Here is a 25,444-nt window from a genome sequence, read left to right as displayed (position 1 = left end):
GCACTTAGAACATGGAATGAGGCTCAGAGGTATATTTTTACAAAGTAGCTTATATTGTGAGGAGGCAGTGGCTGTTTATTATTCACAGTGATTAGTTATAATACTAGTTTTCCTACTGATAGGGTATGGATTAAAAGTGGTTGCTTCACATTAATTTTGGGGAACAGTTTAAGTTTCATTTATGATTTTCAGAAGCATTAACAAGAAGTGGCCTAAGTTAAGTTTTGCTTGTTTTACAGAATAAGCTAAATTAAGTTTTACTCATATGAGTAAACTGGTTTGCTCAGGGAACTTTCAAGTCTGGGCTCCATTTGTGTTTGATTTTTAACAATGTCAAAGTACACAGTAGTGCTTAGCTAGATGCCTGGCACAAAGTAAGCATTCATTTAGCCATCGTTATTAAGTGGTGTGCAAGGCATTTACAATGTGTTTATTTACCCCATTTATTTCTTGTCCTACCTCCAAACCTCCTCATATTGCCTCTACTTTGCTTCTCTTTGATCCTGAGCAAACCCTCCTAATAACCTTGGGGCAGCATCTGTCCCAACCACAGTCACTCTAAGCCTTGCTCTAGCCCTGATCTATTTGATTTTCATTCTCTTGTCTCTCCCTTTTCTTATCTCTCATTTTCATCCCTGCCCTTCCCCCTCCTCTCTCCCCAGACTCTTTGCCTCTGGAGTCTAGAAGCTCTGATTAACTGTATGGCTATGGACAGATAAACAAGTCATTTAACTGTTGAGTCTAAGCTTTTACATCTGAAAAATGGGAATAACAACATCTAGTTTATAGGATTGTTTTCGGAGTAGATAAAATAATAAATGTTCAAGTGCTATGTAAATGTACAGCGCCTTACAAGCATTAGTTACCGGCATCTCTCATCTGTATTCACTCCCATTCTTCCTCCCCTTCGGTCCCTGCTTTGTTGCGGGACTAGGAAATTCTTCGCATTGAAGGTTAGGACTTAACTCCAATCGGAGTAAAGATTTGCTGGTTGTTCCCGCCTTCCACACCTAAACGAACCACTCAGAGCGTCCGGAGAGTGGCGCGGTCTCTCTCCACTTGGAGACCACACCTAACAGAGCTTGCACTTTTCTCCGTCCTTGCAAACCTTAGTTTCCTCGCACCCCAAATTCCCGGCCTTGGAGGTGGGATCCTCCTCCTTCCTTGTCTCAATCCCTCAAATTTTGGCGTCGCTCGAGTTGAACGGCGGGAACCGGAAGTGTGCATCAGCGGCTGGTCTCCGGAGAATCGACGCCGGAAGTAGCAGCTGCCACAGGAGGATTCCGCCAGCTTTGATATGGCGGCGATCCCTCCGGACTCCTGGCAGCCGCCCAACGTATACTTGGAGACCAGGTGAGGGTCCGGCCGCTGGGGCTCGGCTGGCGTAGGCGACGCGGAGCCCAGGGTTAGCCGCGGGGCTGGGTTCCTGGCGCTGTTCCTCGGGAGGCCGACCTCCTCTTGGAGCCGCGACCGTGAGGACCGCCGGAGGCCTGAGTGGGGAGCTCCGCCGAGTCGAGCTCCGCCCTGACGCGCGCTGAGACCGTAGCTACAGCGGCCCGCTTGCCCTCCTCTCACCCCTCCGTTCTTTCATTCATTCATTCAACAAGCGTGTATTGAGTCTACAGGTGGGGACATAGGGTCTGAGGGTACAGAGGTGGATAAAACACATACAGCCTTGCCTTAAGAAGCTTTCAGTAGTGAAGGAGACAGATGTGTAAACATTAACGTTGTAAGTAGCACAGTTGTATAACCAGATTATTAGGAGGACACAGGAAGAAGCACATTTATTTCCCCCTATCAAAGGGTGATAATATTGAGCACCAAACAGCTAATGCCATGCCCCTGAGTGTAGCATCACATTTAATTTAATCCCCTTAGCAACTCAAATCGTGTAGGTACTATTTCACTTTCTCTCCAGTTTTAGCAGGAGAAATGCAAAATTGACAGATTAAATGGCTTGATTTAACCCACGTAGCTTGAAAGGGGAACCTCATTTGGAGCCTGTTCTGACTGCTTCAGATATGTTCTTGATTATGTTCTTTAGCCCCATTCATTCCATTGCCTCTTTGGAAAAAAAAATTTAATTGATCTTTCCAAAGTAGGACAAATAACCTTAAATAACTTCTTACTGTAACAATAGTATAAAATTGAAATTTTGTAGTCTGACCTTCAGGATGATTTTTTTAATCTAGCCTTTGCCTACCTCTCTGGCTACATCTGCCATTCTCATCTCAGTAAGCCAAAGTTCAGCCATCATCTCTCTAACGTTATTTTCTTCCCTGTGGTGCTTTCCACCAGAGCACAGTTCTCTCAGGTGCTGCTTTTGCCCACTTTCTTACATGGGAAAATTCTACTTCTTCAGGCCTCAACTTGAAAGTCTGTAATTTCTGGAATCACCTTTTAATTTTTTAAAATTACAAAATAAATAGGAATTTAAATCCAAGCAGCTGTAGAAATGTATAGAATAAGAAGTGAAAGCCACCCTTCTCTGTAAAAACATCATTAATAATTGTTAGATGACCTTCCAGATCTTTTTCTATGTAGATAATAGACATCTCTCTTTTATGTTCTATTTTTAAGCAATAATACGATCATATGATCATACGGTATTTTTTTTTTTCTGTAATTTTCTTTCTCTCACTAGTACATGCAGCCTTCCATAGTATGGATATTTCATATTTTTGTCATCCCCTCTTTGAAGGACATTTAAATTGCTTCTCGTTTTTGTTAGGATGAATACTGGAATGAACAGCCTCACATGTATTGTATCCTTAAGCACTAAGTTTTCCCATAGAATAGAAACTTTGAAGTTGAAATTGCTGCCAAAAAGTACGCACATTTCAAAATTGTGTAGATATTTTCTGATCACCATTCCAAAAAGTTATCCCCTGTATTTTAAAAATATCCACCAGAATGTAGCTTCATGAGAGGAAAAGCACTTAGAACCGTGTCTTGTGCAGAGTAATTGTTAATCCATGTTGAATGTTAGGAGTGTGAAGGATGAATTGCCAGTAGAAAGGCTTCTAAAAAGCTCTGTTCTAGCGCATACCACATGTTTATAGAATGCTTACACCGCTTGGCCCTGGGTATTCAGGCTATCCAGAATTGACTCAATTCTCACATTCTTGGAGCTTAAAATCTAGGTGAGTGATGAAATGGAGGGGAAGGCACCTGTCCTAAGTCTTACTTCCTTTTTCTTAGCAGTACTTCAAGGGGAAAAGCGCTTAGCACACTGGGCAGCTATAAGGGTTAGAAGTAATCAGGTTTTGCCTTTGTTGCACCCTTCCTAAATACACACAAACTATACCTTTTTTTCCCATTGAATTTTTTTTATGAATAGATAGTAGTTTACATGACTCAAAAATATAAACATTTAAAAAAGATATTCACAGAAAACCTTTCTGTCTCTAATTTACCCAGTTTCTACCCCCCACCCAGAAACATGTTTGCATAAATAAATATGAATTCCCAATATTTTAATGTCCAACTTAAAAAAATTACAAATTAAGTGTAAGATTTTTTTCCCCCTAATTTAGGAGTTGGGGTTATATTGGTTTCCAATGATCAGTGATTTCATGTATACAAGGTATTAGAATTTTTGGTTGTCCACGGTTGTTTTGCCTTAAAGAAGTATCAGAAGCCCCTGCATGTTTTACTTAAAAGAGGTTTATGTTATTGGCATTGTGTTGTTTTCCTTTGCTGAGCATGAAATCTGATGGTTATCACAATCTCATAACTTACAAGCTTGAAAATGCAGAGTCCTAGAGCTGGCCCATAATGCTCCTGTCTGTTGTGGACTTGTTCTTGACTGGAGTCTACTGTCCTCTCCCCCTACAGCATGGGAATCATTGTGCTGGAGCTGTACTGGAAGCATGCTCCGAAGACCTGTAAGAACTTTGCTGAACTGGCTCGTCGAGGTTACTACAATGGCACCAAATTCCACAGAATCATCAAAGACTTTATGATCCAGGGAGGTGACCCAACAGGGACAGGTACAGTTAAGTCAGCATTAGTTTCTGTAGTCTCATTCTATCATAACCGGGTATAAGGCAGCCAGGGCCCTCTTCTGCGTACCAGGGAGTAGGTTAGTTGATTCTGGTGACTACTCCTGCCCTTGCTAACACACACTCTCCCCCAGACACACACATGTGGAATTGACCAGAAACCAATTTTGACTTCTGGGCTTTACACAGTTTCTTGTAACTTCCATGTATTTCTTACTAAAAGCAAATAATATTTGCCTGAATTATAGTAATGCATTAGAGTAGTCTGGATAATCAGAAGTAAAGAAGGACATTTGTAATGTTTTGAGGAAAAGAAAATAGTAGATTCTTGATTTGAATTAATCAGTCAAAGAACCCACTATTTATTGAACCCACAAATTGATTCAAATTGCTCAACAAATATTGAGAACCAGCCTTGTGTCAGATATTTTTCTGAGCTCTAGGGATATGGCTGTGAGTGAAAAAAAACAAAAACAAAAAAACTTCCTACTCTCAATAAAGCAGGAAAAGGATGTGGGGATGTGATTTTAGTAGAAACGTCAGGGAACCTCTCTGAGAAGGTGTGATTGGAGCAGGGATCTGAAGGAATTGAAGGAATGAACCTTTTGACTCGGGGAAGAACATTCCTGGTGGAGGGAAGAGTACACCCAGAGGCCATGAGGCAGGAGCCTATGTAGGTGATCATGTAGGACCTTGTAGGGCATGGCAGAGACTTTGAATTTTATTCTGAATAAGATGGGAGCTGTTGGAAGGTTTTGAGCAAACGAGGGACATGATCTGACTTAGGCTTTAAAAAGATCACTCTGGCTGCTGTTTGGAAAATAGATGTAGGGGCAAAAATGAGAGCTGGGAAGCAGTTAGGAGGCGGCTGCTGTTGTCCAGTCTAGACATATGTGGTTGGATAGATTGATAGTAGAGATAGTGTTGAGAAGTGACTGGATTCAGGTTATGTTTTGATAGAAGTGGAGTCAATGGGATTTGTTGAGGTTGGGTTGGGGTAGGGGTAAGCGTGTGAGAGAGAGAGAGATGGTCAAGGATGACTTCAAGGTTTTTGACTTGAATTTAGTGAAATGGGGAAGGCTGAGAGAAGAGCATATTTGGAAGGGGAACATCAAGAATTTGGTTTTGGACACATTACATTTGAAATACTTGTCAGATCTTCCATTAGATATTTTGAGTAAATTATGAGATGTGAGTGTGTAGGTCATGGAAAGGTCTGGGATGGAGGTATGAATTTGGGTGGGATTTATTAGTGAAATTGGTACATGACAACATTTCTAAGTTTCACGGCCCCTTGCTTCTCAGTCTGCATTTTCTCTGCTAATTCCTACTCCTGCTCTTTTGCCTTTAAATAAACTTGGTTCTTTCTGTGACAGTCTGTTTTCAGTCTTTTTCTTCTTTGTTGTTCCCAGTTGTCCTTTATCCTTTATGACCAAGAGGCATTCAGTTTTTTTCAATATATATGGACACGTTTTAAAATACAGAATATAGAAAAAAGTTCAAGAAAGACCAAAAAAAAAAAAAAATCACTCATAAGTATACCTCCTAAAGATTCCTAAGTATCATCAACTATTCTGCCAATATCCTACCTCTAGAATAATGGTGGCCATTATTCTAGACATCTTTTTTTTCAGATACCTATTAAAAGGATGGATAACCAGCTAGATGGAAATAATGTCATGCTATGTCATTCATGTTATTGTTTTTAAAACAAAAAGTGTTGTATTTAATTTTGTATATTTAATGGGTAAATTGACTTCCTGCTATGAAAGATAAAGAAATTAGTACTTAAATTTCTACCCATTCCTTTTGTTTAGGAAAAGTTTGGTTTTGCCTGCCTACTGTGTTAGGGAAAAACCAGTTCTTCCCTCTTGAGTTTCTCCTTTACATGCTCACACAGTACATTTCACTTCTGACACTTCTGGTCACCAAATGTATAGAAGTGTTTTTACCCACAAACAATTCCCTGAGACACCAGCTGGGTTTGATTAATTTGCTAGAGCAGGTCACAGAACTCAGGGAAACCTAAATACTTACTTTCGTTTACCAATTTATTAAAGGATATGGTAAAGTGTACAAATGAACGGAGATGCTTCAGGTTAGGTCTGGGAGGGTGCCAAGAATAGAACTTCTGTTGCCATGGAGTTGGGGTGTATCACCCTCCCTGTGTGGATGTGTTTGTCCGCTTTGAAACTCTACAGCCCTATACTGTTGGGATTTTATGGAGGCTTCCTTGTGTAGGCATGATCCATTTTAGCTCCATTTCTGGCCCTTCTCCCCTCCTTCCCTCTTTGGAGAAGGGCATGAGGCAGGCACTCAAGATTCCAATCTTCTGATCATGCCTTGATCTTCCTGATGACCAGCCCCCATCCAGGAGTCCACTCAGAGTCACCTCATTAGAATAAAAGATGCTCCTAGTGCTCTATCACTTAGGAATTGATAAGGTTTTCAGGAGCCCTGTGTGAGGGATAGGGTCAAAGACAAAATATTAGAACAAAAGATACTCCTAGTGTTCTTATCACTTAGGAAATTATAAGCATTTTAGAGGCTCTGTGTTAGGAACCAGGGGCAGTTTATATATATATATAAAATCATTTTTTTCCCTATTATCTTGCACCTGTCCTCTCTCCCTTGCTCCCAATTTTTTGTTGTTACTTTATTTTTCCTTATCAGAGTTTATAGCATTTTCCATTCTACACCCATGAGCCCCTCAGCTACAGTGTGAGTTCTATGGTTCAGAGGGTTCGGTGCTCACCACTAGGCTTTTCTGTTCATCAGTTCTAGAGGGCAGAATTTCTTGTTGAGTGGTTTTTATTGCAAGGGCTGGAGGATGTTAATTTTCAAACTCAACCATGTTTGAGAATTTCTGCCTGTTACCCTTATAGTTGAAAAAGACCAACTGGGTATACTGTTCTTGGGCCAGACTAATTCCCTCAGATCTTTTTAGACATTTCTGCTCCATTGCCTTCTGATTTTGAACATGGCTTTGGAGAATATTGAAGCCAGATTTACTTCTTCCTTCAATTCAGGGAAAATTTTTTTATTTGTATTTCTGAATATTTCTCTGTTATACTTAACGGATTTTCTATTTCAGGAAATAGTTATTCTTTGTTTCATCACCTTTGTCTTCCATATATCTGTCACATTTCTTTTGAGTAAGTGAGGTGATGGTTTTCTATTTTTTCCTGCATCCGTTGAAATAATCTCAGACCTTTACTCTGTGCCTTATTCAATTTTGAGTCATGTCTATTCTGTTCTTTGCTGCTTTTATTTATTTATTAGTGCTGTCTTGGTGTCATTTGACTCTCAATCTGTTTCCTTAACTCTGCAATCTTTTCACCTTATTCCACTGATTTATTATCCTGTCTTTGAGCTCTTGTTTTCTTGGATTCTTATTTCTATTGAAGCATCTGTAGCTTGAAACAGCCACAGAAAAGCCCTTCTTGGATATATTTTCTCTCTTTCTTTCTTTCCATTTGTTGTGTATGTTTGCATAGTCTCCGTGCCATTTCTTGTCATCTTATCCACTCTTAGTGTTGGCTTTACCTTTTATTTGCTCGGGTACAGTGCAAGTGAATTGTCTTTGTCACTCTCCCTGCCTGTGTGGGGGCCAGTTATCTTCCCCATCCCAAATGCTGGGTTGCTTTCTCTCCATTTTATTCTATCCTGACAAGGGTGTGGGAGAAAACACCAGCTCAGCTCATGCTGAGTGAGCTCCTGTGGGAGGGCTAGCTTCTGTTCTGTTTTCCCAGACTCCATTAAAGCCATGTCCCAGGGCCCCTTCCCCTGCTGGTGGTGTCCCTCTACCCCAACCTCAAGCCCTGGGTAGCTCTTGAGTTTAGCGGTAGCAGAGGAAAAATATCCTCATACCTTTTTTTCATTTTCACCTGGATTTCTATAAAAGAAGACATATTAATGAGAGAAAAGCATACAGGTTTACTTAATATAAGGTCTACATGACATCAGAGCCTTTAAAAGGAAATGAGGACCTGAAGAAGGGGTTACCCTGAGCATTTTTATGCCAGGTTTGATGAAGAGTGGGAAGTCGTGGGAAAATATGATAGAACAAAAGGGGTATGAGTATGAGCTCAGTGTAGTAAAACTAGAGAGACTTAGCAAGGCTTGTTCATTCATATTCCTCCTGGTGTCCCTCTGTCTTGAAGGTGGGGATGTTCCTTTCCTCTGGGTATATGGAGGGCACCTACCACATGAGGGTCTTATGATCACTTCAGGAGAAGGTCAGAAAATCCTTCCTGCACCTGCCGTTTCTCAGATTCCTTCAACTTGAAATACTCACATGCCACAGTTCCCTGTTTTAGAGCAGCACATCCTGGTCCCATTATGGCCCAGTGCTCCTCCACCCCACTAAGTTGGCCAGTGCTGTTAGCCTGACCTGCCACTCCTGAGCACCTGTGGTGTGTGGGCTTCTGCCTTCAAGGGCTTCTCCTTAACTTTTTCAGGGCTGTTCACCCACTCTCCTTGTTGGCTTCTCAGAATTGGAGGGTATTTGTGAGAATTCTCTGGGTGACACTCCTTTCCTGATTACTACTTTTAGGGAGTGCAGGCAGAAGAAATCCCTTATTTCTTCCCTTGACTGACTTTTCAGAATCTTTGGAATAAGTTTGTCTCCCTTTTGTTGTTTGGTTGTTTCTGATAAATTTTTGGCTTTGAAAGAAATTGAATTTTTTGTGTTTGCTTCATCAAGTATTAGGGGAGGCAGAGTCTAGTTCTGCTTCATTCCATTTTATTTTTCTGAAAATGTCCTGTCAACACTTTGATGTACTTCTTTCCTGTCTTCTTCCTCTCTCATTGTTGGTATGAGATAAAATTTTAATTCATAACACCAGTGACCTGAGAGAGTCCTTGATTAGTGTATGAGAATTGGAAGTGACTCAGATATGAGAACTCATGTCAGAGCTTCCCTGTATTTTTGTAGTTAGTTTGCAGCCTTTCATAATGTCACATTTCCATGATGTAATTTTAATGAAATTGAATTACTCAAAAGATTTCCAAATAATTGCATTCAGCCTCAAGTGTAATGAGTGATTGAGCCAAGCCTACTGGCAGGCCTGTTGTGGAAGGCAAACAGGAGTTAGGCCCTTCTGGATCACTAGTATGGGCTTCTAGCTGATTAGGTAACACAGTTTTTGCTGAATATCTCAGATAAACAGCATGTGGTATCCTGGGCTCTTCAGCAGGTTGATGCATCATATCCATCCCCAGCTGTCCCTCAGTCTTACTACTCTGGAACTATTCTTTCCATGGTCTTTCTGATACACCTTTGCCAGATATTTTCTCAATTCAAATATCTTTGACTTCCTGCTTCATTTTAATCCATTTTTCTTCTTTTAAGTTTCCTTTATTGTAATAACTATGCTGGCTCTTTCCTCAGCCCTCTGGATATCTTTTATCTGTTTCTACTAACTTCTTCTCTTTCTCCCCTTCCTATGAGACATGGCATCCTATCAAGCTCTTCCTTTCACTTCTTGCTTTGCACTTAGCTGCCGTGATTGTGGTGATTAATTACATGCTGATTATGCTATGCATCATCCTCACTCTGGTTTCATCTCTCCTCTTAGAAGCCCCAGGAACACCTGAAATTTAATGTGTTGAACAGCAAGCGCATTGTTAATTTTATGCATTTGGTGAATATTTGCTAAGAATCTCCTGGGTATCCAGTGCTATTCTAAGGCCTGTCAGGAGTATTTAAGCGTTAGAAACCAAGGCATTTTTCTTTTCCTTGCAGAGCTCCCTGCCCTACCAGGAAGACAAGGTATTCATTATAAGAAACGACTCGTTAGTAATAATATAATAAATATGCAAATACATGGAGGTACTCTATGAATTATGTATATAACATAGATTGGAATAATTTATAATAAGAGGAAAAGTACAATGGAGTGGGATTACAGAATGGGATGGTGGCATATTTTGAGGTGGGCCTTGAAGGAAATGTAGAATTTTAACTCTTGAGAGGACAGGGAAGGGCATTTTAGATTTAGAAAGAAAAATGAGTACAGAGCAGAGACACAAATGACAGAGGCATGTAGGGTGTAAAGGAATGCCCACCACACCAGGTGTCGTGTCTCACTCTGGACTGACTCTGTGACATAACCCAACCAGCTTTTCCTGCCCAGAACAAATGCATAAAATGTGATTGCTAAGGCCACCAAACTGCGTGTTTAGGGGATGGTAAAGGAGGAGCAGTTTGAGGCAGTGTGTGCAGAGTAGTAGGAGACAGCATGGGGCCAGTTCATAGAGGCTCCCAGATAGGAGTTCAGGTTTGATCTAACGTCATTCAGAGACTATTTGGGACTCTTGAGTCTGGGCTAAGAAAAATATGAGGACATTTAATCCAGCCATGGTATATGCCAATGTAATGTAGCATCGAGGTGAACAGAGAGTTTTGAAGCTCACTGGGCTTGAAGTTGGTTCTTGGCTTCACATGAATATTTATTAGATGTAGATAAGTTGTATAACCTTCCTGAACCTTCTTATCTATAAATGGGGAATGTGGTTATAAGCGCCTCATGGGTTTGTTGTGAGTAGTAAACGAGTAGGTGTTTGTAAAATGGTCAGCACAGGCTTGACACAAAATAGGAGCTCAAAAAAATGTGGTTGTTTATTATTTATTTTGGTTGTTAATCAATTTAGCAAATGTCTGTTAGACTCATGCCATAGTCCAGGCGTTGTTCTAAGAGCTGGAGATATAATAATGAATAAGAAAGCCCTGTGGCACTCTTATTGTAATGTGAGAGAGACAGTGAAGAAATAGATACATAATATACTGTCCGGTCATGCATGACAAATGATATGGAAAAAATAATATATAAGGGGATAGAGCAGGGATTCTCAGCTTTGGCAGTATTGATATTTTGGGCTGGGTGATTCTTTGTTGTGGGGGCTGTCCTGTGCATTGTAAGATGTTTAGCTGCAGCTCTGACCTCTACCTCCTAGCTGCCAGTTGAAACTCTCAGAAGAACTCAAGAACTCTCTTTTGACAACCAAAAATGTCTTCACTTATTGTTCAGTGTCCCCAGGGGGACAGAGTCACCCCTAGTTGAGAATCACTGGGATGGAGAGTGAAGGAAGTGCTTTTTGGATAGTGTGATTAGGGGAGACCTCTCTGATAAGGAGGCATTTGAGCAGATCTCTGAATAAACTGAAATTGTGAGTCATGAGACTGTCAGGGGCAAGGACAATACAGAGGGAACAGCAATCAGAGGTCCTAGACGAGAATGTGCTCTGCCAGTATGGCCAGAGCAGGTGAGTGAAGGGGAGAGTGGCAGGAGGTATGAGAGCACCAGATCATGGAAACTCTTGTAAGTTGTGGTGAAGACTTTGGATTTTGTCCTAAGTGAGATGAAGTGTCACTGGAGGATTTTGAGCGGAGGACTGCCATGATGAGACTTGTTTTAAAAGGATCTCTGTGGCTTCCACGTGGTGAAGAGACTGGTACGGAAAGTGGGAGGCAAAGCTGGAAACAGGGAACACCAACTAGAAGCTTTCGTTGTTAAAGCTAGAGTTTGTTGTAGTTTGGACTACAGTGACAGTGGTTCTATTGGTTCTGATCCTCCTGGAAGCATGTGCCAAGACACAGTTAGATATTCAAGAGATTTACTGGGGTAACACCTGTGAAAGATAAAGTGGTGAGGGAGCAAAGGTTGGAAGGGGAAGTATCCACACATCAGTGCAGGTCTAACCCCTGTGAAAGAGAAGAGGAGAAGGAGCCAGTGGGGGAAGATGAAGAGCTGCCAGTAAGGTGGGACTTCAAGAAGGGTGACCTTAGCTGTCAGGAGCTGCTCGTGGATCAGGCAAGGTGATACCTGAGGATTGAGCATTGGATTTAACAACGTGGTGATACAGATGACTTTGACAAGAGCAGTTTCAGTGGAGTGGTGAGGGCAAACATCTGAATGGAGAGCATTCAAGAGGCAGGAGAAGAAGCGGAATGAAGTTTTCCTGGGAATGGATGCAGAGAAATAGCAGGATACTTGGAGACAAAGTGGGTTGTTTTTTTTTTTTTTTTCCAAAATGGGAAATAGTAATACCATATTTTTATGCTGATAAGAATGATCCAGCAGAAAGAAAAATTGATGCAGGAGAGGGGAAAATTGTAGTTGTAAAGTTCCTTAAAGGTGAGTGGGATTGATTAGTATGTGGTGATGGGATAGCCATTTGAACAAGTTACTTATACAGCATATTAATAAGGGAAGAAGGAAGGTAAGTGGGTAGAAATGTAGGGAGGAAAGTGGATTTGGTGGTGAGAAGATGTGAGAGTTCTCTTCCTTTTTCTCAGTGACATAAGAAGCAAAGCTATCCCCAGAGAGCAAGGAGCAGCGAGGGAGTGGTAGAGGTTTGAAGACAGAGGGACTGGGATAAACGCAGGCAGCCTGGCTCCCCAGGTGGACTATTGGTCATGACCTACAGTAGCCTTTCGTGGAAAATACTCATGTTATTTCTGTTAAAGGGGGCTCATCATCACTGATACTACTGTGTTTGCTTCATGTTATACACTACATGGTTTCCATACATTGTCTCATTTGATTCTCATAATAGTCCTATGAGACATGGGTACTACTGCTATTCCTACTTTACAGTCAAGGAACTGGTGCTTAGAGAGGGTAAGTATCTTGCTTAAGTGGTGGAGTGGGACTGAAATTTAGATCTCTCTGACCCCAAAGGCAAGTGAGAAAGAGGGAACTCCTGTCTTAAGAACTACAGAGCTTCCTGGAGAACCATAGTCTGTTTCCTGTGTTAGATTTGGTACCATTTGCCCTGGTAATTCAGTAGCAGCTCCACTAGTCAGTTCCCCTTTCCTACTGTTACTAACAAAGTGATTGTATCAATTTGGGATGCTTTTGGCTACAAGTAGCAGAAAACTCAACCACAGAGGCTTAAACAAAGAGAGCTTTTGTTTTTCTCACAGAACAAAATGTCTGGAGGTAAGCAGTTGCAGGCATTAATTCAGCTGCCCAGCAAAGTTGTTAGGGACCCAGGCTTGCTATGTCTTTCCACTCCATTGTTCTCACTGTGTTGGCCTTTGATCTCAAACTTCTCTTATGATTGTAGGATGGCTGCTACTCCTGACATCACCTCTGCTTTCAAAGAAGGAAGATGAGGAAAGAGCTATGGGTGAAAGACAAAGGAGTCTGTTTGTGCCTTCTTATCAGAAAAAGAAACTATTTGCAAAAGCATTAACTTCACAAAGGATTAGTATCCAGAATAACCCAAATATATAATATGTATGAATTTTAAAACATCAGACCACTCAGTAGAGAAGTGGTTGTTGACAGGGGAGGAAAGCAAAATAGCCAGTGAACATGCAATCATGCACAACTTCAGGGAAACGGAACACCACAAGAGATCTGACACCTTTCAGACTGACAGATGTTAGAAAGCCTGGCAAAAGGACCTAGATCTGTAAGAGTGAAAGTGAGGGCATTGTGGGTGGGGGTGCGCATTGGTACCACTTCTGGCAAAATATTCTGGGAAATCTAGCTAATGGTGAAATGTTCATAAACTGTGAGCCTGCATATCCCCCATGAGATATAGTTTCTTAGAGCTCCTGCACTTGAGTTTGGGAGGCAGTGTAAGCATGGTTTATGATAGCCAAAATATCCATCACAAGGAGAAAAGATAAGATTGTATTGTAATCATACAGCAGAATAAATACTACAGAGAGCTGCATGGGACAAAATGGATGAATATCCCTTATAATGGTGAACAAAAAAAAGCTAGTTGCAGAAGAATACATTGTGTATAATAATACCATTTATATAAACCCCAAAACATGCAAAACAATTAATACTTTTTTTTAGGGATGCATACATATGTAATAGAAAAGAAAATGCACAGAAACGACAAACTCCTGATCAGAATGGTGGTTACCTGAGAGGAAAATATGATCCTTCGAAGCAATTGTTAGCTCTTGGGAGAGTGGCGGAGTCAGGAAGGGATGTAGAGGTGTGTGTGTCTGGGGTCTTCAGCTGGATTGGCCACAATTTATTTCTTGAGGGGAGGGTGCACAGTTGTTTGTCATATTACTCTTTGTATCTTTTAATGTCTGAAATATTCAGCATATCAGGAGAGGATGAAAAAGTAAAAGAAGTTTGAGGATAGAGTTTAGAAAACAGGCCTGTGCCTGTCTCCATTGTATCTATACTAGCAGAGGCACACAGCATATTTTTTACTGCAGTTTCCCAGTTGTTGGCTTTATAAGTGATCATTGGCATCTGTGTCACCTGCTTTGCACCAGAGAACTCTTTAATCACTCCCTGTCCCCCTACCATTTTTCCCCTATTCCACATGCCCAAAGGAATGTTTTGATTGGAATTATTTGTCTTTCTGACATTTTGCTGCAAACCCTACTGAGTTGAATTAGGTTATGAAATGATAACATATTATGAGTAAATGGTGCCTTAGAGGCCCAAACTACTTGCAGTTGGTCAGACTATGCCTAGTGAGTAAAAAAGGGCCTCCATGCCCTTTCCTTTCATCTCCTGATTATTTAAAACCCCAGACTTCTAAAACCCCAGTCGAGTGACTCTTGACTGGCCTATCCTGTAATCCTCTTTCTGTTTATGGTGCCATTTATGTGATGGGTTTCAGTTCCTAGAGGGCAGGGGTCTTGAGGTTCTGGCAGACCTTGGCTTGCAAGAATCGTACTTCCAAGACTAAGCCTGTGGACTGACAGCACACTTCTGAATTTCATCCTCAGCGTGCTCACTCTCTAAAGGCCTGGGTGTAGGGCTTGACCTTGGTTTGCCCCCACAGCCCTCTCTGTCCTGTCTCATCTTCAGCCCTAGCACTTCCACTAACCACCCCCTACCCAGGCTCAGGCAGGAACCTTGACTCTAGTCAGAGGGAACATATTAGTTATATAATTGCTATTTGGAGGTACACTGGCAAGTTGGAATTTTTGGAATGGATTTTTTACATAGTTTGGTGCTCAGTAATTTTCCAGAAGGATAGGTAGCCGGGGCCAGGTGGGAGGTTTCCCCAAGTCTGTTAGGATTCATCCCCATTCCTCTTTGCATGAAAACAGTGTTTTCTTCCTGAACCGGGGGCAGTGACAGGCTCCCTGTGGTGGAGCATCCTAAAAGATAAAGCAAAGGATTTTTTTACCTTGGAAACACCTTACCCAGGCCCAGGGGCCTCTGGGGGTGGACATGGTGCTTTAACATGCTACTTTCACAGCAGGCTGTAAAAGGAGGTGAGCTCTAGGCTGTTCCCTGGCTGCCAGGCAAGCACAGTGCTAATAAATCCAGTGTTCACTTTGTTCCAGGCTGTTTTGTCTTGGCTGGTCAATTTAGAGAAACCAAACTAGTTCAACAAGGCATATGGTTGACTAAATAATAGATTAGGAGAGTTATCTCCTGTTAGGACATATTTTTCCTGTGGGAAAATCATATTTAGCATATTTTTCTCTAACAACAAAACCTGGGTTTTTGGCACAGCAGGAGTGTGGATTCTTGTGGACATAATATAAATAACATGTGGTGGGGATGTTGCAAACAAAACATTCCCAATGCCGTGTTTCTTTTTATTCGTCTTACAGTACACTCCCCCTCCTCTCAATGAATTCTGCCTACCGTTACATTATTCTTCCTGCCACATTGCCACTTACCACTATCCCTGTTTCTCCTTAAGCTAGATATCTATGACTTAAATGAATTTTATTTTCCTTCATTTGGGTTAAGATGAAGCAAAATAAATAGCAAACATCAAATAGGTTTTGATTCTTATGCCATCTCTGATCCATTAAAACTAGTTGCCTGGAGTTCTGGGTTGGTAAGAATTCTGAGGCCAATGTAAGCTCAGCAGGGAAGAATGCTGATTGATTAGCGATGTCTGTGGTGTGTGCAGGGTTAGGGCTTCGGGCACTCCTATCTAAAGCACTCATAAACATGTGAAAAATTAAGAGACTGCTTAACACATCTCCAGCTATGAATAGTGGTTATTTGTAGATGGTTAGATTACAGGGGACTTTAATGTTCCTTTGATAATGTTCTATGTTTTCTACATTTTTGACAGTGAACGTGTATTACTTTAATAAGCAGGAAAAAATCACTCAGCATTATTTTGAAAAGAAACATCTTAACTAAATGAAACCAGTGATTTGAAAGTGCTCTGTCAGTGCTTGATTCTGCTGCTGGGCTGTGTAGTTAAAATGTACTTATTAGCAGAGGTCTTACTGCCTTTTCCTTTCCTGAACTCCAAAAAAAAATACTTTGACCCTGGGCCATGGCTCTTAGTGTGAGGTTGAATGTAGGACTGGCTGATTGGTTTCTCATCTTCTAACTGGCAGGTCGAGGTGGTGCATCTATCTATGGCAAGCAATTTGAAGATGAACTTCATCCAGACTTGAAATTCACGGGTACGTGTATATTCTGGGTAGACTGGGTAGGAAAAGGGAATGGGTTTTAAAAGCTCATTCTTTTGGCTGTGATTCAAGGTGAATGCCTGACACCGTGGCATGGTGCCCTGTAGCTACCCAGCTGAGGCGCCACAAAGAGCCGTGGCAGATGAGAGAAAGCAGCGCCTCTCAGAATCCCGAGAGAGTCAGAGTGCTGATCTGAGTGATCTCGACTCTAACTACCTGTTGAATGCTGCTGCTATAAACCATAAGAAAGCAAAAGCTTTCTCAAAGAAACAGAGGAGACCTTCCTGGATTTTTGAGGGGAATTAGGAACATGGTCCAGTGGTTAGTGGGTATCATAATGGATAGAAGCTAAGGAGTAGCTGAAAACAAGGAAGATGAGGACATCAGGGTAGTGGGGTAGTTAACCTTTGTGCTTCGGCAGAGAGACTGCCCTGAGGGGAAGGTTATCAGGTCAGTGGTTGGTGATAGAGGCCAGAACAAAATCTGGCTTCCTTTTATTTCTAGGCTGGTGTAGAGCTCCAGCCTGGGGCTCTGAGGGTTATTTATACTCTTTTCTCTCTTTCTTTTTCCCTCCAGGGGCTGGAATTCTTGCAATGGCCAATGCAGGGCCAGATACCAACGGTAGCCAGTTCTTTGTGACCCTAGCTCCCACCCAGTGGCTTGACGGGAAACATACCATTTTTGGCCGTGTGTGCCAGGGTATAGGAATGGTGAATCGAGTAGGAATGGTGGAAACAAACTCCCAAGACCGCCCCGTGGACGATGTGAAGATCATTAAGGCATACCCTTCTGGGTAGACTTGCTGCTCTCTTGGGCACACCCAGGTCTTCTGAGATGACCCCAGCGAACCAAATTCCAGATGACCTAGAATGACACGTAACTCTAAACTTCATTTTGGCCTTGCAGATCGTGGCGCTGAGGAGGCCTGGGGTCTTGGGTGAGTTAGAGATGGAAGTGTATTTTAATAGGATACTTCTTTTGTGGTCCCCAGTGCCTGCGTTAACAGAGCATTTGCAGAGATGTCCATTTATGATCCTTCACGGGTTACTGCTCACTGCAAATGACTCATACTGCTCCTTCTTGTGGTATCTGCTCTGTGTACTTGAAACTAAGTGAAGCCAACTCTGTCATTCCGTAGTGCCTAATCAACCTCTTCTTGTGGAAATTTATATTCTGGTCTACACTGCAGTGTTTGGTGGCTGACAGCCACAGAATTCGAAACAAGTAGTGTCTATCAGCTGTCTTAACTGTGTGCGCCCCCCGTTTCAGTCTCTTGCATTTATTCTTCCAGGGGTTGTATGCATCTCTATATATTTTCCCTCTCAAAACCAGAACATCAACACTGCTGTTTCTGGCACTTAGACATCCCACGCAAAGCCACATTGAATTTTTGCCAAATGAAAAATGCATCCAACAATCAAGTTTCTAAGAAGGTGTCAAGTGGGGAATGATAATGTGTAATAATCGAGAAATGAATTTATTAAAAAGAAGCAGAAGCATTGACCATTTTTTTCCCTAGGAAGGAGTAGAAATCTGTAGTGAGCATAAGGGCAGACTATGAATTCTCCTTAAAAAGCAGTATTCTCATAAAGGAGAAGCACCACTTGAATTTTTTAAATCTAAGACTTTAAAGAAACTAGATAAGAGATTTTATATGGGTTTTTTTTTAATTTTTCTGATTTTTTAGGGAGGGGGTGGTTAGAGAAAGGAAGTTAATACCTATGTAATATGTAGAAAATTCCAAAATAAAATGCCATTGATGGCTGAAATCACTGCTGTGGTCTGATTTTAAATATTTTAGGGGTAATTAGTTTTATTATTTATTTTTAGAGAAGGTATTGGGGATTGAACCCAGGACCTAGTGCATGCCAAGCATGCACTCTACCACTTGAGCTGTAGCCTCCCCCTGTTTTTAAATATTGTAGGAGGTTCTGATAGCCATTTTAACCTCTGAACCATCTCAAGTAGTGTTGCAGGGCTCATTTTCAAATTTTCACACCATTTTAGGTTTGTGGGTCTCCAGTGGGCTTCTTCCATTCAAGAGCAGGTTTGACTTTTAAAAGGCAGTATCAAAAAATAAATAAATAAATAAAAGGCAGTACCAAAGAAAGAAGTTAAGTGACAATTGATTAACATTTCTCAGTGAGGGGAAAGCCGCTATAGATTAACCAGATGGATGTGCTGAGAGACTGGAACCATTTCCTGAACTTGCAAGAGATATGCCTGCATGTCATTATGGGCCCAGAGGCAATATATGTTGTGGTGTTTGCTTTCTTAAATGAGTTATCTCCTTGATTGAAAAGGAGATTGTAGATTAATGTTCCTTCTTACCACTCTACACATTTTGGAAATGGTGATTTACTTTATGGAATGGCCAAACAAGATTCTGTTCTCCAAGCCTTCCTCATATTCAGCCTCTTTCTCCATTCTTCTCTCTTTTTCCCTAACAACAAAAAAGCAAAACCTAATAACAAACTATGTAAATGATTTGTAACTTCCCAGAGATAGTTTTGAGGTGCAAAGTCCTGGTCTGAGAAAGTAGAAATACATTTCCTTCAGCCTGGACTGGGTGGACATAGTTGGATCCCCCTCTAGGAGCAAGGAGTAAGACACCCCTTGACTCACCTCTCAGAATTATAATCCTGAAAATCCCTTTCACCCAGGTCATGGGAGTGGTATAAATGTATTATTGCTACTTTGAGAAGCAAAGAAGGTTGTGAGCCACACAGGCACAGTTCCTTGTTTCTAGATAAGTACACCAAATGTATGCCAAAGTGATCATACATGCAAGCATATGCCAGTTTTCATAAAGGATGTCACCTCAAAGAGTAAAACTTGAATTGCTTCGCAATTTCTAGTGATTCTGCCAGTTAGCCAGAGATGTAAAAATTCTCGATTCTTTATAAAGGGAGCTTGCGTAAAAGGAATCCTGGTGGATCCTTTTGTTATATGAGTGCCCATACTCTCTCAGGGTAAGTACGATTAGGACAAGTCTCATAAAAGTGGGATGTGCTTGGGCACAGATAGCTTATTGCAGTCACAGCTCAAATAGATCAGTGGCTTATACAATGAGTTTGTAACTTAGATGGAGATTAATGAAGGTAGGTTGTGGGACCATCAGAGCTAATCAAGGAGTAGGAAAGATACAGTTTTGGTGGGAAGGGTAGGAGAGTCTGGACTTTTTGGAGAAGGCTTGAAGTTGAAAGTAGATAAGCCAATGAAAGAAGCTTTCAAATGAGTGCCCATGGGTTGGGTAAGAAGTTTGGTTCCCAGACTGTAAAGTGCATGGCCCCCAAGTACCCTAGCCCAGGGCTTCTCACACTTTGCCTACACAAGAATCACTGGGGAGCCTGCTAGAAAGCAGAGCCAGATTCAGCATCCAGCCAGAGATTCTGTTTCTAACCAGCTCCCAGAAGAAGGTGACTGCTGGTCCAGACTGTTGGTCAGTAACACTGAGTTAGTGAGATCCTAGAGTTCAAGTTTGTCCAACAGGAAATTGGTGGAGGTGGTTCCTAAGAGCACAGAGGAGTCAGGACCATAACCTTTTCTTCTGCCTCCTAGACCAGTCTTGGAAGAGTGAAGGGATTTAAAGCATAGGATGAACTTTATCAGCTTTTGACTTTGACTGCTAAGATGAAGCTTTAAGAAACAGTGCCCTTCTGCCTTCCATTCCCACTTTAATACACCATGGACATCAGACCATGTGTGACACAGATCCTATGTGGGCACCAGGGTGCGTAAGATGATATGGTTTAGTAGACATCACAGAAATGCAGAGGAGGCATCAGCAATTATGATATTGAAGGAAAAGGGCTCTGTAACCAAACTGTCAGAATTCAGAACCCAGCTTCACTGCTTAGCAGCAGTGTGATGAGTTAGTTTTTTAATCTCAGTTCCTTAGTTTCCTCAACTATAAAATGAGGATAACGGTCCTAACCTCATAAGGCTATTGTGAAGATTAAACGAGCTAGAGCAGGTATTTAGATCAGGGACTAGCATTTAGGAAACAGCTGTTGTTATTACCTGTGGCCCTTGAAGCCACCACTTACCTCTCCTGCCTCTTCATCCCAGTGTTTCAGTGGCCTGTCCTTGCACACTTATTCCTCCCACTGGGCTCGCCTCTGAGAGCAAAAGCCCTTGTCTTATTCCCCTCTGGGAGTCCCCTCAGCACCTTATGCAGTTCTTTGAGGTTATTGCTGAATGAATCAAATTTTAAAAATGTTCTCTGTCAGGAAAAGATTGAGATCCATTTGTAGGAATAGCTTTACCCCAAGTCTCCAAGCCCTGGCTTTAGCTGGTATGGCAGCAAAGCCTTTCCACTAAGCCCTCTGGAAGTCCTCAGCTTGATTTATTTTTGGATTGTGTTTCCAGAATATGTCAAAATAGCTTTCCCTGCACAAGTGAAATGATTCCTACCAATCTGAGCCGTGACTGTGGCCCCTTCTGGCACTACATTCTTGCGACGTGTGGAGGAGGAAACGTTGAAAAGCACATTTGTTTAAGTGACGGAGTTTACTGCCTACAAAGCACTTCATGGCCTTGGAGCCCTGTTGCCTATAGAGCAGATTACTATTCTTAAGGTAAATATGAGGATAAGGGATCTTCCAGTAACATTTTTTTTTTTAACAGATGAAAGAGAAGCAAAGTGTAGGGGAAGAAAACATGTTAGTGTCTCATTCTAAGGCCAGCTTGATCTGATTTTGATATTGAGTCCTTGTTCTTCCAGATAGGTAATTCATGATCCCTAATTGCATGTGAAACCACAGATGACCAGTATGGGGCAAAGGTTTGTGGACAGTGAGATGTCAGCTTTTGTGTGACCTTGGATGACTCCCTTTACCTCTGGAATTCAGCTTCCTCATCAAGCGAAGATCAGAACTAGGTCTCTATTAGCCCTCAATTTCTGAATCTAGGTCATTCTGAGAAGATTCCTTTAGCTGCCAAGTTTCCATTTAGCATGCTGTTTTGGAAATTTGCCACTAGAGGCCACTGTGAATACAGTTTAGTCTTGCAGCTTCTTCAAAAGGCAGAAGCCTACCAATGCCTTTCATGATTCTAAGCCAGGCCTGCCATCCCTTGGATGTGGAAGGCCAGCAACTGTGGAGACTGCATGGGACCAGAGTTGAGAGATCAGCCTGGCACTGAACAGGTCTAGGAAGGCACTCTTTTGGCACAGGCCTGCCAGCCCTCTTTCTTGCTTCCTTGACTAGATGGAGAAGCCCTCTGTATGGCAGGGTTGGGTGAGGCCCTATGCCTGGGGCCCAATTCCCTCTTAGCCACTTAATATTCCACTTTACAGTCGAATTTATTCATTCAGCAAGTAATTTTGGAGCCCCTCTTTTGGGCCCAGCAGTAGCAAATGTTTTTGTAGAATCAGAGTCAACCAGAAGGAACCTTAGAAGAAAACAAAAAGCTATTGTTGCCCTTTCTCTATTCTGTGGTTTGTGGAAACTTCTTTTATGTATTTTTCTCTTAATCCCCAAAACCATCCTCTGAGATTGGCATTATGATCCCCACTTGCACACAAGAAGACTGAGGACCAAAGGCACGTAGTACAAAACTGTGTACAGGGGGAATGAATGGATGGAGTAAAGGGCCCAGGGTTGCATGGTTAGTAAAAGGCAGGGCTAGGGCATGAACTTAGGAACTTCTGATCCCAAGGTCAGCCCTTTTATCTCCACCTTTGACATACAGAGAAGGAGGATGAGGTGCAGAAAAAGAATGATCTGGTTGCAGGACAGGGGCTAGGACCTGAATCTCCTACCTTGCAGGCTGGGCTGTCCAATCTGACCGCTCCACCCTAGAGCATCCCCAGGCCCCAGCCTTAGCTGTCTCCAAGTTTCTTCCAAGCAGAGCCTGCACCAGGCCCATCAAGGCACAGCAGGAAGGAGAGGAGGGAGGGATGGAGCACAAATGGCCCTAATCAGTGTGTTTATTGGATCATAACTGTTAGCCCCACCACTCAGCTAATCTCATAGAAATCACTTTCCTTTCTGTGAGGATCTGGCCACAGCTCCATTAAAAACTGCTGACCTGCATACATATGAGAAAGCTCTTGTACAGCTGAGGTGGCAGAGAAGGAGGGAGAAGCAGTATTTTTACTTTCTCATTACGCTGATGGGGAAAATGGCCATTTCACATTCACTGTATATGGGAAGCCCCCAAAGGAAAGGGAATCCAAGTTTCACAGCTCTTTTTGGCAGCATTCAGCTCTAAGAGAAAATGTTCCCTTTGGCCTTCCCATTTTGAAAGCATTTGTGATATTGTTTAAGACAAAATAAGAGAAGGGAAGGAACTCATGTTTGGGAAACATACCACGTGCCAGGTTCTTTACACATTATTCCATTCAGTCCTCTCTGAAAGCCTGTGAATAAGACATAATGTCTGTTTCATAGATGAATCCATTTCATGGATGAAGACTCCACAGCAGTTGTCTGGGCCTTAGCAGGACTGAGCTTCAAGCTTAGGGTCTGCTCTCTCCTTCCATCATACCCTAAACTCCCACAGGAATGGTTTCTTTACCATTTTTTGCTCCCTCCCTCCAACTCAAAAAATCTGGAAGCTGGTTTTCAAGCCATGTCGTTGAGACCTTGGCAACTTCCCCAAGCCTTAGTTTTTCCATCTGTAGAATGAGAAGCCCAGAATTGGTTTCTAACCCCTCTCTGGTCTAAATTTGGGCATTTTTATGATGGCATTTTTTTTCCCCAGGTAGCTCCCAGTACATCCTCGTCTAATTGGAATCTCATACCAACTTGGAGGGGGTGGGGGTATGGGTATTATTACTCCCATTTTTTAAGCTAGAGTGTACCTAAGAAGCAGAGATACAGTGAGGGGCTCAAGGTCACAGCATGAATGGAGACAACCCAGCACTCTGCCTCTTGCCCCCAGGCAGGCGGGCAGGCGGCCTCTGAGAGGCTGTCAGCAGCAGCTCCCAAAGCCTGACACCTGAGCCTCACCCTGGGTCCTGATAGAATTATCAGAGAACTGGGGAACACATACTTCTTGTAATCAGGGCAACTTTTCTTAGCCAGGGTGGAGGAGGCAAGATGTGAAGTGTGTCTGATGAGCTCCTCTCTCAGTGCAGGGGACAGAGTTAATAAAATTCAGGGAAATCAATGCAGGCAGCTGGAGATGCAAGCAGGCGAGCTCAGGGGGCAGGGCCACTGAGTCTTCAGCTTCCACACAAAGCCAGGGTTGTAGCATTTGTGCACGTTTCAGTTTTCTTCAGCCAGGCAAGCAGATACAGGCAGCTTGGCCTGAAAATGAATTTAGAGCTTAAAAAAAAAAAAGCATTTCACCCATGGTGGCTTTTTAGACTGTCCCAGTGCAGGTACAGCCAGGGGACATGCTAAGGGGCAGCGGTGTAGGAAAATCTGAGGGCTGGGGTGAAATGACAGCCCCACCCCTACCCATCAGCCTGAGGTGGGAAGGAGCAGAGAGGCCCAAGGCCTAGGCAGACACTCAGCAACTGTGGCTGAGGAGAAATGAGTGGAGTTTCTGCGAAGAGAATCGAGAAAGACCTTTCATGTAGAAATCCAACTGCTTCATCCCTCACCAGGCCTGAGCATACCAATCAGGAAGACATTGAATGTGTTGGTGGGAGGATGGGACTTCAGGGAGGGACATATTTTGCTTTTAAGCTTCTGAAGAAATGTGAGGATTCATTCTCCATTTCCACAAGATGCACAAATAAGAGGAAATGGGCTTATATCAAGTGGAGAGAGAGTTCAGGAGGGCAGACTGGCTGACGGGTGGGTAATGTATTCAAATGTAATTAAATCTAGTAAAAAGGAAGAGAGGGAGGCTAAGACCTAGGGAAGCCCAGGCTGTGGAGGACCAAGATCCAAGGACCAAGGCTTTCAGGGCACAACCCCTGCTAGGTGGGAGAGGAGGAACACAAAAAATCTACCTAAGAGATGTGTTTTGGAGGTTCGGTGGAAGAAGAAAGTTGGTGAGAATCCAGGCTAGCTTCCTGGAAGAGATGGTACCTGAATGTGGGCCTAGTGGAGAGGAAATGGCAAGAAGAAAGGCCAGGGGTGACGTGACCATGCAGCTGGTTCTGGTTGTGTGTAAAAGGCTGATGGTGAGGGTGGGAAGATGAAGATTCACCTTGACCTTTACCTCAGAAGGCCCAGAGATGGCACAATTGTGTGTATCAATCAACAGAAAGTCAAGGGGACCCATCCCTTCTTGAAGGAGCTGAGGTGAGAGAAGAAAGGATCTAGGAGACTGATTCTAACCTGAGCTCCTGTTAGTTTTTACCTCTAGTTGCTGCTTATTGGCAAAGCAACTTTGGACCAATTTCTTTCTGAGTTTCTAGGATTCAGTTTCCAGATCTGTAAAATAGAGGTGAATTGTAATATCTTTAAAGTCCTTTGCAGCACTGAAGTTTCCAACACCACAACTAACAATAGTAAGCTAAATATTAGATTCAGTGGGGGTGGGGAGGTAGTGACAAGCTGTGATATCTATGCTGGACAGGCTGAAAGTAGAAGAGACAGGGCTCTGAGCACTGATCACATGGTGCTAGACTAGGCCTGGCGGATGTGTGAGGGGCCCGGGACTGGTGGCCATGTCAGCAGACACTGAGGCTCCTGGACAGGCCCTGAGTGAAGACTGGAAGGAAGCAGCCTGGTGTTGGGCAAAGACAGGGACTTTGGTCCCACACGGTCCTGGGTTTGCATCTTGTCTCTGCCACTTATCTGTGTGATCCTGGATAAGTTAAGGTACTGAACTACTTTAGACCTTAGTTTCCTTATCTGTAAAATGGAACAGATAATGCCCATTATTCTGTAGATTTTTGGAACATAAATTCAAAATGAGTGCTCTAACTCCATTGGACAGAGCTGGGGAGACTGGGTCTCCCTCAGTTCTATATCCCTGGTAATGAACTAGCCCATGTGTCAAATGGGACAGTAGCATCATGGAGTTATTGTGAAGATTAAATGTGATGGATGTTGAATTCTCACAGCTGTGCTTATTATATGGTATGTTCTTAGTAAACAAAATAAATAAGTAAGAATTCCCTTCCCTACTCTGTGGTACTGGCCAAGAG

At 42.5% G+C, this 25,444-nt stretch overlaps 1 protein-coding gene across 1 annotated transcript; it reads left to right on the top strand.

The window, feature by feature from the left end:
• Window positions 1–1,026: 1,026 nt before the first annotated feature.
• Window positions 1,027–18,161, top strand: PPIL1 (peptidylprolyl isomerase like 1). Its single transcript, XM_010994472.3, has 4 exons — window positions 1,027–1,353; window positions 3,838–3,992; window positions 16,315–16,383; window positions 16,966–18,161. Exons 1-4 carry the CDS (start codon window positions 1,298–1,300, stop codon window positions 17,184–17,186), a joined length of 501 nt encoding a protein of 166 aa, XP_010992774.2. The 5' UTR covers window positions 1,027–1,297; the 3' UTR covers window positions 17,187–18,161.
• The last annotated feature ends 7,283 nt before the right edge of the window (window positions 18,162–25,444 follow it).

The sequence above is a fragment of the Camelus dromedarius genome, chromosome 19 (genome assembly GCF_036321535.1).
Source record: "Camelus dromedarius isolate mCamDro1 chromosome 19, mCamDro1.pat, whole genome shotgun sequence".
Lineage (NCBI taxonomy): Eukaryota > Metazoa > Chordata > Mammalia > Artiodactyla > Camelidae > Camelus > Camelus dromedarius.
This window is presented reverse-complemented; position numbering and strand designations above follow the sequence as displayed.

Excerpts from the sequence above, each read along its gene's own strand:
- PPIL1 (XM_010994472.3), top strand. The coding sequence starts at position 1,298 with ATGGCGGCGATCCCTCCGGACTCCTGGCAGCCGCCCAACGTATACTTG. Across the intron at positions 1,354-3,837 it reads AACGTATACTTGGAGACCAG|CATGGGAATCATTGTGCTGG; the intron begins GTGAGGGTCCGG and ends CTCCCCCTACAG. Across the intron at positions 3,993-16,314 it reads AGGTGACCCAACAGGGACAG|GTCGAGGTGGTGCATCTATC; the intron begins GTACAGTTAAGT and ends TCTAACTGGCAG.